General features: G+C 42.8%; 2 protein-coding genes across 2 annotated transcripts; both read right to left on the bottom strand.

Moving 5' to 3' along the window:
• Positions 1-290: 290 nt before the first annotated feature.
• Positions 291-5681, bottom strand: LOC117746594 (protein piccolo-like). Its single transcript, XM_034555836.1, has 6 exons — positions 5386-5681; positions 4995-5183; positions 4743-4864; positions 4502-4667; positions 3957-4072; positions 291-3877 (listed from the first exon to the last, which is right to left on the bottom strand). The coding sequence occupies exons 1-6, from the start codon at positions 5633-5635 to the stop codon at positions 617-619; spliced, it is 4104 nt and encodes a 1367-aa protein (XP_034411727.1). The 5' UTR covers positions 5636-5681; the 3' UTR covers positions 291-616.
• Positions 5682-6512: 831 nt separating this feature from the next.
• On the bottom strand, positions 6513-11586 carry LOC117746794 (profilin-2-like). Its single transcript, XM_034556101.1, has 3 exons — positions 11244-11586; positions 9704-9896; positions 6513-8549 (listed from the first exon to the last, which is right to left on the bottom strand). Exons 1-3 carry the CDS (start codon positions 11370-11372, stop codon positions 8452-8454), a joined length of 420 nt encoding a protein of 139 aa, XP_034411992.1. The 5' UTR covers positions 11373-11586; the 3' UTR covers positions 6513-8451.

The following is an 11586-nucleotide window of genomic DNA, read 5'->3' on the forward strand; positions in this document are numbered from 1 at the left end:
AAAATAAGCAAGTCAAATTGGTTCAACAAGGTCAATGCACCTTTAGATTCTAAATGTAGGTTAGATGCCAACAAGTACCAAGGGTAAGCGTCAACTTTTGACAAACTAGACAAAAAACAAAAACAATTCTAACTGCCCATGCCACAGGTCTTTACACCGGCATTTCAAATAGTCACCAAAACACAACTGAAACTTCTCAGCTTATTTAAAAAGAATTACAATACTTAAGTAGTTGTTTCAATCGTTTATTCACTTTAAAATGACATTTCTGCTTCCCAGTTCCACTTTCTCACTGAAAGGCTAGTTCAGTCCTGCAAGAGATACACATTAGTCCTGGAGACTAGCGTAAAACATTTTGAGAATCAATTTGAAATACCATTAGCTTGGTTGTCAGTTTCAGAGTCCTTTCGTTGAAATGCATTTCCTGGAACATGAAGTGGAATCCTTTGGTTGAACCCAGAGGCGTCATGGGCCTCCAGGAATCTTTTAATGACACACGGAATTAAGGGCCCAGGGGCAAAGGCATGAAATGAGGCTCAGCCAAAGAGATAACTAATATGATTAACCAAATTTATCAGCAGTCTTGTACATGACGGGTGAGGGATTGGAAATTTCTTTAGCCAGCAATTTGGAGTGTTGGGTTTTTTCCTGACTGATGCTTTGCAAGTGTTTGTGCAATTAAGCTTGAATCATGAACCAGGTCACTGGAAGGCAGTGGTGAGTCATTGTAATAGTTAGGCTCCCTACCTGGTGGGCCCTGCTGCAGCAGTACATTACTCTTTGGTTCAGAATAGGAGTGCACAGTCGCTCTACGATTAGTGGATTGCTTTGAGCCAATCAATGGCTGCAGTTGGGACATGTTTGGGGCCGTCAACTTGTCATAAATGTGTGCTTGGGGCATTTGCTGCTTTTTTATATGCTGTTGAAGATATTGGCCGATGTAAGACCCAGATGGATTATTCATGTCCCAACCCAATAGTTGGACTTTTTTCTGCTTTGTGGGCTGTACAGTATATGGATCATATTTTAGCACTGGATTTCCTTGTTTACTACTTGGAGCTTGTGGGTTAGAGGGCACATTGTAGGAAGCTGGTGATATGCTTCGTGGTAAATTCTGCAGCTCCTCATTCTGTTGTAGATATGGCCAATTAGGATATAGAGAATTTGGAACATACTGGTAAATTGTCCATTCAGGATTTGTAGGCTTGCTATGAGTATCTGGTAGTGCAGCAAGGTTGCCATCTGGTGGCTGAAGTTGTGGCATCTTTTCATTTCCAGATTGAAGGGACAGATTTGAAATGGGAGCAGAGATGGACGTCATGGTAGCTTGCATTGCCATTACTTCAGTTGGCTCTTGAGGAAGGGGAGCAGAGCTTAAGCCATTGCCAAAACCAGAATTTGCCCCGGAAGGAAGGTATAGTGGTCCAGGATAGAGTGAAGGGGCATCTTGACTAACAGGTACAAATGGAATAATTTGATGGAGATGGTGATGATATGAAATTTGTGGACAGCAATTTAAAAATTCAGATGGGCAAAACTGAGGGCAGTAAACAGGTGAGTCTTGTGGGACTATGCCGCCAGGCTTTGGTAAAGAATAGAAGGGGAAGGGGTTTAAGGCCTTCTCTACTTGGCCCTGAGGGGCGTCAGGCTGTGGAAGACTTGGAGCAGCAGTTGGCTTTTCAGGCTTTGGCTGAGGGTAGAAAAGGTAGGGATAGAGACCCTGCTCTACTTGGCCCTGAGTGGCTTCCGGCTGTGGAGGCCTTGGAGCAGCAGTTGGCTTTTCGGGCTCTGGCGTAGTGTAGAAGGGGAAGGGATAAAGGGGCTGCTCTACTTGGCCCCGAGTGGCTTCAGGTTGTGACGGCCTTGAAGCAGCAGTTGGCTTTTCGGCCTCTGGCTGAGGGTATAAAAGGTAGGGATAAAAGGGCTGCTCTACTTGGCCCCGAGTGGCTTCCGGCTGTGGAGGCCTTGGAGCAGCAGTTGGCTTTTCGGGCTCTGGCGTAGTGTAGAAGGGGAAGGGATAAAGGGGCTGCTCTACTTGGCCCCGAGTGGCTTCCGGCTGTGGAGGCCTTGGAGCAGCAGTTGGCTTTTCGGGCTCTGGCCTAGGGTAGAAGGGGAAGGGATAAAGGGGCTGCTCTACTTGGCCCCGAGTGGCTTCAGGCTGTGGAGGCCTTGAAGCAGCAGTTGGCTTTTCGGGCTCTGGCTGAGGGTAGAAAAGGTAGGGATAAAAGGGCTGCTCTACATTGCCCCGAGTGGCTTCAGGCTGTGGAGGCCTTGAAGCAGCAGTTGGCTTTTCGGGCTCTGGCTGAGGGTAGAAGGGGAAGGGATAAAGGGGCTGCTCTACTTGGCCCAGAGTGGCTTCAGGCTGTGGAGGCCTTGAGGCAGCAGTTGGCTTTTCGGGCTCTGGCGTAGTGTAGAAGGGGAAGGGATAAAGGGGCTGCTCTACTTGGCCCCGAGTGGCTTCAGGTTGTGACGGCCTTGAAGCAGCAGTTGGCTTTTCGGGCTCTGGCCTAGGGTAGAAGGGGAAGGGATAAAGGGGCTGCTCTACTTGGCCCAGAGTGGCTTCAGGCTGTGGAGGCCTTGAGGCAGCAGTTGGCTTTTCGGGCTCTGGCTGAGGGTAGAAAAGGTAGGGATAAAAGGGCTGCTCTACATTGCCCCGAGTGGCTTCCGGCTGTGGAGGCCTTGAGGCAGCAGTTGGCTTTTCGGGCTCTGGCGTAGTGTAGAAGGGGAAGGGATAAAGGGGCTGCTCTACTTGGCCCCGAGTGGCTTCAGGTTGTGACGGCCTTGAAGCAGCAGTTGGCTTTTCAGGCTCTGGCCTAGGGTAGAAGGGGAAGGGATAAAGGGGCTGCTCTACTTGGCCCCGAGTGGCTTCAGGCTGTGGAGGCCTTGAGGCAGCAGTTGGCTTTTCGGGCTCTGGCGTAGTGTAGAAGGGGAAGGGATAAAGGGGCTGCTCTACTTGGCCCCGAGTGGCTTCAGGTTGTGACGGCCTTGAAGCAGCAGTTGGCTTTTCGGCCTCTGGCTGAGGGTAGAAAAGGTAGGGATAAAAGGGCTGCTCTACTTTGCCCAGAGTGGCTTCCGGCTGTGGAGGCCTTGAAGCAGCAGTTGGCTTTTCGGGCTCTGGCCTAGGGTAGAAGGGGAAGGGATAAAGGGGCTGCTCTACTTGGCCCCGAGTGGCTTCAGGCTGTGGCGGCCTTGAAGCAGCAGTTGGCTCTTTGGGCTCTGGCTGAGGGTTGAAAAGGTAGGGATAAAGGGGCTGCTCTACTTTGCCCCGAGTGGCTTCAGGCTGTGGAGGCCTTGAGGCAGCAGTTGGCTTTTCAGGCTCTGGCCTAGGGTAGAAGGGGAAGGGATAAAGGGGCTGCTCTACTTGGCCCAGAGTGGCTTCAGGCTGTGAAGGCTCTGGAGCAGCAGTTGGCTTTTCAGGCTCTGGCTGAGGGTAGAAGGGGAAGAGATAAAGGTGCTGCTTTACATGGCCTCGAGGAGCTTCAGGGTGCAGTGGCTCTTGGTTCTTCGGAACAAGTAAGGTAGGTGACAAATTCTCAGGGGTTTCAAGTTCTGGTGTGTGTGCAGGCGGGACACGGTTAGGATTAGGTGGTTTAACATAGAATGGATAAGGGTAAAACAGTGCATCTTGACCAGTTGGCTGTTGGGTGACTGGAGGCTTTGCAGAGGGTTCTTCTATAAATGCGGTTACCTGGGGAGTAGCAGATTGTGTCGGATTTATCAGAAATGGCGTGGAGGGATAAACCCCTTTTCTTGGGGTTTCAGTTTGTGGTTTCAGACCATCAGTGGGCCTTGTGTGTTCAGTTTGACCTGGTGACAGTGATGGACAGGATATTAGAGTTTCTCCCTCTCCAGTCAATTCAAGGGTGTACATTTCATCCTGGAACACAAAAAGGGTAAATTGTTTATAATACAACGTTAAGTGGGGAATTTTATCATCAAAAGAAAGTGTACTATACCTTTTTCTCCAGGCAGGGTGCATAGCTAACAGAGATGACCACACCCTCTGGATGTACAACTACACTGAACCCACATCTGGTTGAAGCCTTCATCAGTGGCTCCCAGTTACCAAACACTGTAAAGTAATACATTACAGCCAAATAAGCATTAAAAAAAAAAAAAAAAAAAAGGGGAAACTGAGATCTGGTTACATTGTTCAAAAGGACAACTTAAGGTCACATTTGATGTACGTGTGCGTTTACAAAACGGCAAGAGTTGGCTGACACCAAACACTGTAAATAACAAAATGCTCTTCAGATGCATCACATAGTGCTGAATCACTGCCTGGCGTGTGCTTTGAGATTTCTCACTGCAGACATTCACATGAAATAGCATTAATAAAATAAAAAAATAATTTAAAAAAAATCACTTAATGAAGTCACTGATGCACAAACCAAGCATCCTGACATGTGTTTTTTTTACCTTTTTGACAGGCATTGCATGCCTCAGTTTAGAGTTCATCTTAAAACATCATTCAAGAAAGAAGAAAAAAAACACCACTTACAATTCACTTTAATTTGAGCAATGGATACAGTCCATCCCATTTTCACAACCATGCCCTGAGCATGGCAGGCGACCATCGGAGGGTTAGGTGAAGACCGCCTCATCAAAGGGCACGACATCCTCACTGGTAACCCCAACCAACGCAAAAGAAGAACGTAGCAATCCTCCTAAATATAGAAAGCAAGATGTTCCAAATGTACATGGTTCAAGTGTGCAGTGCTTTCAGAATACAAGTATCCCACCTCAAGAGTAACAAAGCAACCATCATAAGGTGCAACTAAGACCAGATCTCTCAGTGTAGACCTAATTGAGTAGCCACAGCTTGGTGGCAACTTGGACAGCGGCAGAGGAGAGAGTCGACTTCCTGAACAATTAATGAAACAGAATTTGTTGTTTGTTATTAAAGTGCATGAAACTACTCTGCAAATACTTCCAAATATTGAGTACAGTACAAATGATAGAGTAGTACATGCATTACTTTACAATAGACTTACCCCTGTCCACAAAGAACAGAGATCCAGGGGAAGAAGTAGAATCTTGGACTTGAAGTGTCATGGAGTCTCCCGTACATTCAACCTTTGGATCCATTTTAAGGAGACGATCTATCGCTGCACTCTCGGGCTTTAAATTTGGCTTAGAAAAACCATCTCCCCATCCTTGAAGGTGCATGGGCTCACTCCAACCTATTGAGAATAGGGTTTTCTTTAAGCTCAAATACGTAGACTTATTAAACTGCCTGAACAATGTACACAGATTCAACTACATGCCAAAGATGAGTATAATGAATGCACAGGGCGTGTCAAAAACTATGTTAAACATACATGATTAATAACTTTTACAGGGCATTTCATGCAGGATTGTAAAATGAATTTATCCGTTACATACCCATGTCCTTTTGATGATCTGCATCAACATCCAGCAAGTTCTTTGTGGCCTTAGGAGTTTGTCCTATTAAGAGCCTCCCGTGGTGCACATTAATTCCTTCAGATTGACCTTTGTCAAGTGTTGAGTTTCCTCTTAATTCATCCATTGCCTTAAGTTTTGTCAATCGAGCACAGTGGCAAAAGGATCTGGCAACAACTAAAAGTGTGAAACATACCACAATCTCTCTGCCTCTGCTCTCTCTGTACGCCATTGGAAGAAAGAAAAAGCACTGCACATGGGCCGCTTATTTCAGCAAATGCTGCACTCTCTTCTGGCAGGTAGTGTGACAGCCTGAGCACTTAAGGTCTGGTCCTGATTACAACTAATCCAACGCCTCACCGCAGCAGGTGTTGCCAATCGAACAAGTAAGGCTGGGGTGTAAGTGTGTGGCCCTGAACATCCCATACCAAGATAATGAAATGTAGTCTTTGGAAGTGGAAGACTACCAAAAAAAAAGATGACATGTGACTAAGACAAAAATGTGATTGTTCTTCAGGGTTTTTTGGCAGCCTTGCCAAGGTTTTTAGGCTTAATTAAAAAATGTTCAGGCCTTTTATCAAATAATCTGCTTAATCCTATATCTGTTATGCTTTCCCTGAGCCTGTATTTTTTCACAGAGAAAATGTCCTTAAAAATAATAAAGCATATATAAATATAAATGCATATATGTAATGATGCACAGGGATTAAATTGAGTACAAAGACATATTAATGAAAGCCAAAAGTTGAGTCTAATGTCATTAGTAAAATGTTTGCTTCTCCTGAATCCTTGTGAACCTAAGAGTTAGACAACTTTCACTTTTATAAAAAACTAATTTAATGAAATATCTGACACAATTTTGAAGTAATTAACCTACGTTACATTACATTTCGCTAACGCTTTTATCCAAAGCGACTTACAATAAGTATAACCTATAACTAATGACAGCATCCCACCCATTGAAGCTTTCCAAAAGGTGTGTGCATTGTTGTTAATGTATTGGCTGATTAATACAATAAATTAACCCGATACCCAAATTTAAATCTCTTAAAACAGTTAACATACAATGTTAAACTCAAGAGTAACAGATGGAACATACTGGCTTTAACTCTGGTTGGAATAATTTTTATTTGATCCGTCTGTAAACAAGATGTCTAATCAAGTCATGGCATTTGAAATAGATTTTGTGGCAGAAGGACTTTCCAACTAAAAAACAAGACAAAATATTGCAAACTTTTTTTCTGTTGTTTAATTCTGTACATATTCCACAAAGTCTGGAGATTACTGATGCCAAAATATCCCTTAGGAAAGTGCCATTTAAAGTTACTTCTTGCTGGGACAGCAGTCAAAAATCCAACTCGTAGTAGCAACAGATCAGATCGATTTTTATGGCACAGAATACAGTTATTCTCAGAAAAATTTCACAAGACAACTTACAAATGTTCTTATTCCAACCAACACCATTTTCAATAGGTTTAGTGTACAGAGCATCAGTTTTTTTCCTTTTAAATATACTTCTAAGTACCGTACTATGACAATTTGTGAATACACATTTGATGACTAAAGCACAAGGCAAATAATTCCAAAGTGTTGGAGCCCAACAGCCTTAGTTTACAGTCAAAATGCATTCATACCTTAGTCAAATGACATTGCCGTTTCATTGGTTAATGGACATAAAGTTAGCAACAAATCAATTAGTAATGAAGGGTTTAAGTAGTGTTGAAGTCCAAGGAAGCAGTTAAATGTTTTACAGTCATTTGAAGTTGTCTTAATGATTTACAGTCAACAGGTGATGCCAACAATCATCCATCAGAATAAGATGAAGTAGTTATGATCATCCTTTTATACTGACAATTGGTCCAAAGGGGAGGGGGGAAAATAACAGATGTGTAGTGATTTACAGAAAAATTTACAAAAAGCAGTAATTGACTGACAAGACCGAGCTGTCACACAGGTGGAATGTCCACTGAGACTCCAGGAGGTTGTGACAATATCTTGAGACCTCAGAAATGCTGACCTTGCACTACACTCAAAACAGCCCAACACCACATCATTAACTTTTAAGACCACATTCAGGTACAATAGCAAAAGCATGTCATGGAGGGTAAAAGACATTGTGCTTGAGGGTGGCGCACTGGTACACACATACAGGACTGTCAATTTTTTTTTTTTTTTTTTTTAAATTGAGGCTCAAAGACTTGAAGATGGAGGCAGAAGAGAAGATGGTTTTGGCTGGAATATTACACAGGGATAGAAACGGGGATCGGTTTGCTGAGAGGGTATCATGCAACTTTTAAATTCCGACATGCTGATTGGAAAAAAAAAGAAAGAAAGATTTTTTTTTTTTTTTTTTTTTAAAAAGACACTGGCATCTTTTAGTAATGCTCAAAAAGCAAAACTATTTCCACTATTACATGTGTACTTCCCATTGGAATATTAGCTAGTTGCTCAATGAATTTTAAACAAGGTGAGTTCAAATATATTTTACACTTTTGGTTAATAAACATTTTAATGAACATGCCATTAATGTAGTGTCAAAAACATGAGAAGTACAATGTTTAAGTGGGGAAACTTAGTACAAAAAAAAAAAAAGTGGGGAAGGAGTAAAGCAAACAAAAGACCGTTTATAAAACTAGATGGGGAGGGGAAGTAACATTGAATGCCATCTTATCCTGGAAGTAGTGCCAACCTCACTCATGGGTGGGGAGTGAGCTGCTAAGTTGATGGATGGGTGGAGAGGTTGCTTAATAGACAGACCTCCTCAGGTAGTCAGCCATTGTATGTGCTTTGTTGTTAAGATTTCCACCATGGACCTCCTCCTTTCCCATGACTAAAACCAACACTGGAGCACACAAGGAAAAAAAAGAAGAGAAATGAACTTCTCCCCCTACAGGACAAAGGGGGAAACAAAGGTGACAGTATCTTACCACTCTTCATTGCTATTAAAAGTTTCCAAGACATTTGACTGCTTGCAGGAGAAATCTTAATAGCAATATTTCTTTTCTCTTCTTTTTGTCTCTCAATTTCATCTACATGAGCTTGAAAACATTAAAACCCTGATTCTCTCAAGTATTTTGCCATCGAGAAAGCCTTCTTATTCAATCCGCCGCCATGAACCCCTTCCTTGCCCATTACAAGAACCAAAACTGAAAGAGAAGAGATAGAAAAGACAGTTAAGGAAAGTTTAAAAAAAAAAAAAAATAAAACAGAAAGGCATTCCAAGTATCATTACCAGATATGTGTAGTCCAGAGATATTTTTTGCCAGACAGGGCTAATGGCCTGCAAGTTGTCTTTGCTACAAAAACCCAACAATAGGTGATTTCACTACCAGGTAACTTGATGAATTGAGACATCTTAAGACTGCCAAATTATGACAATTTAGTGTGAGAAAATGTATGGAGTTCCAATTGAACAGTTATGACGACTCACTAGTGTTTCTTAAAAACAGGAAACAGTCACCGAGTAAACCAGTGAGCAATTTCCCACACAGCCCGTGTATCATCCATAACACATGGTTGAATATCGCCTTTAGTGATGCGTGGGTCCGCCCACCCGCGGGCAAGCTTACTAGCAAATATCAGGGCAGGCATGTCAAAAAGCAATAAAAGCAGCATTTTGAGTAAGTTTGATCATTTACAAAAACACGGCATGCAATAATCTTATTCTACATTTGTGTGTGTCGTAACAGGTCGAGTGGGTGCAGGTAATAAAAACCTTCAAAAATAAATACCCACATATCAGTAGTCACCATTTTAGCTTAATTATTTTGAAAGTAACATTTATAAGCTGTGGGAAGGTCAGTGATTGGTCAGGACAGCTTCTTCTGACTTTGGTTTTTAACAGCAGGTCAGATGAAATTGAACAACAATGAGCCACTTCATATTGGTACAGCATTGGGTTGGGGGTATGTAAAATGTTTCCAACCACCGCCAGCCTCACCAACCACAGATATTTTCACACGGTTGTATGTGATAGAGTCAACAATAATTTAGTCAATATAATGTTTATTATAAGTAGTGACAAATGCCATCATAGTTTACCAATGCTATTGCATGACCTTTCTGATCAACAGTAAACAAATTAAATAAAAAAAATTTTAAACCATTTAATTCTCATATTTAAGATGCTGGGAGCAGCAAATGTTTGGCCAGGAGAATAAAATCATTTTAACTTGATTGTGGGATCACACTTCTTTAAGTCACAAAACTCATACGCCCTGTGATGTTTATACAACAGTATTTTAAATCTTGAAGACACCGCTTTTTGATGAGGTAAACGGTTTTGAAACTACACTGTTACCTTTTCCAGCTCTTCCCACTGAGACATTGTATGTAGGTTCTCCTCCTGTGCTCTTTGTCCTGATGTCCATTGTCCAGTCCCCGTCATCATGGAGGCTGTCTCTGAGGACTGAACACTTCTTTGAGCCCAGACCAAGACCGCTGGTGTAAAAGCTCTCCCTGTCCTTACCGATAATGACATCTATTTCTTGAGACTGGAAAAAAAAAAAAAAAAAAACACAAAACTACAGGATTGGCACAATGTCATTCAGATCCTCAGACAGATTTAAGAAACATGCTTCCAGATACACGACTATCATAACACCTGAGTATAAAAGACCATTTTTTAATAAGTACATACATAAAAGTATGTCCACTAGAAAGAACATGAATTCCACAAAAAGTCAGTAGCTTAGCAGACATGATAAAAATAACCTTCCAACTGTTATACCGTGACAATGAATAGGTGGGCATTGTGCCTTGACCTTTTTGGGAAATGTATTTACTCTTTGACAGTCTACCCAGGCTTCAGGAAAGCCTGCTTTGTGTGTTAATCCACACAGTGCTTCCATATTTGTTTAAAAATATATATGATATTAGTTCAAATGTAGAAATTTGTAATTTAACTTAAAATAAACCAGTAACAATTCCAACCATTGAATGTTAGGATTTTCTGTTGGTAGTATGTAGGTTAGGTAGTTATAGACCGAGAAAATTGAATGTTAAAAAAATAACCATTATTTTTTTATAGAACGAGTAATATATGGAGTAAACTGGCACCAGAACTAGGTATAAACCTAAGCGTGATATTAACAGAAGTTTATATCCAGAACTTGAAAACCTACACCGTCTGGGACTGACCACATCCCATCCCTGCAGTGAGTAACGGAAGTTAAGTGACGTCTATGCACCGGTCTGGCTCTCATGCCATCCCTCTCAATGAATTACTAAATAAATAAATAAAATAAACAAAACGCATTGTAATTTCGATCAAAAACCCCGACACGTATGAATATGCGGTTAGACTGCGCGGGTTAATAATTAGAAACCCTTATCGTCGGTTGACCAAGCGTCCGCCAGATTTAACCACAGGTATCCGGTGAAGCAGCAGCAGCTTAACGGGAGCTAATCACGGCGGCCGGGCACACAAAAGCGTGCCCGCTGTCTCGAGTCAGACACCGTCTACTCGCTGGCTTTACATCCCCGTGAGGAAGAACACGGCGGCGGGTTGGCTTTTTTAACAAAAAATTTAAATAGGCCACGGTTACCGGCAGAGAGCCGCTTCGGGGTGTTAAAAGTAACGGGCTCGCCACGATGAGCGAGGGCTCGTCTAATCGACACGAGGTCTAATCCCGCAGCGGCTCCTCAGGAGGAAACAACCGAGACAGGCCACCGTTAGACGAGCTAGCGCAGAGCTAGCGCGGGACCGTTAGCTCGGCATTTAGAGAACGGGGTTTTTAACGCGATTCAGTCCGGGCGAGCTCCTGCGTGGGTGATGCATACACAACATCGTCAAAACGAAGCACACGATGCCCTCTCTTCACCTCATGTTGACCCCTTACCGTGATATTGTTGAACATACCACCGGCATGTGCTGCCCAAACATATTTGGCGTCCGTATATCCAACAATGGCGCTATCCTGACAGCTGCCATCGGCCATCAGGTTTTCCACGTAGCTTTGCCAAGACATATTCAAGAAATTGATGCTATATATATAAAAAAAATCCCTAAAGCTTCGGAAGTATGGTTGCCAAACAGGACACAACTCAATCGGAAGAAAGCCTGCAGCCGAATTTAGAGTCTCCAATCTAACCCACACTTCGACGTTAACCAACGTCAAGGCTAGGGCAGCAAAGAAAGCCAGGGTAGTGAGGCAGCGGCAGGGTGTAGTCCGTATCAGATCA

The sequence above is a fragment of the Cyclopterus lumpus genome, chromosome 17 (assembly GCF_009769545.1).
Source record: "Cyclopterus lumpus isolate fCycLum1 chromosome 17, fCycLum1.pri, whole genome shotgun sequence".
Classification (NCBI taxonomy): domain Eukaryota; kingdom Metazoa; phylum Chordata; class Actinopteri; order Perciformes; family Cyclopteridae; genus Cyclopterus; species Cyclopterus lumpus.

Excerpts from the sequence above, each read along its gene's own strand:
- LOC117746594 (XM_034555836.1), bottom strand. The coding sequence starts at position 5,635 with ATGGCGTACAGAGAGAGCAGAGGCAGAGAGATTGTGGTATGTTTCACA. Across the intron at positions 5,184-5,385 it reads AGATCATCAAAAGGACATGG|GTTGGAGTGAGCCCATGCAC; the intron begins GTATGTAACGGA and ends TATTCTCAATAG. Across the intron at positions 3,878-3,956 it reads CACCCTGCCTGGAGAAAAAG|GATGAAATGTACACCCTTGA; the intron begins GTATAGTACACT and ends TTTGTGTTCCAG.
- LOC117746794 (XM_034556101.1), bottom strand. The coding sequence starts at position 11,372 with ATGTCTTGGCAAAGCTACGTGGAAAACCTGATGGCCGATGGCAGCTGT. Across the intron at positions 9,897-11,243 it reads GTATGTTCAACAATATCACG|TCTCAAGAAATAGATGTCAT; the intron begins GTAAGGGGTCAA and ends TTTTTTTTCCAG. Across the intron at positions 8,550-9,703 it reads AGTGGGAAGAGCTGGAAAAG|TTTTGGTTCTTGTAATGGGC; the intron begins GTAACAGTGTAG and ends CTTCTCTTTCAG.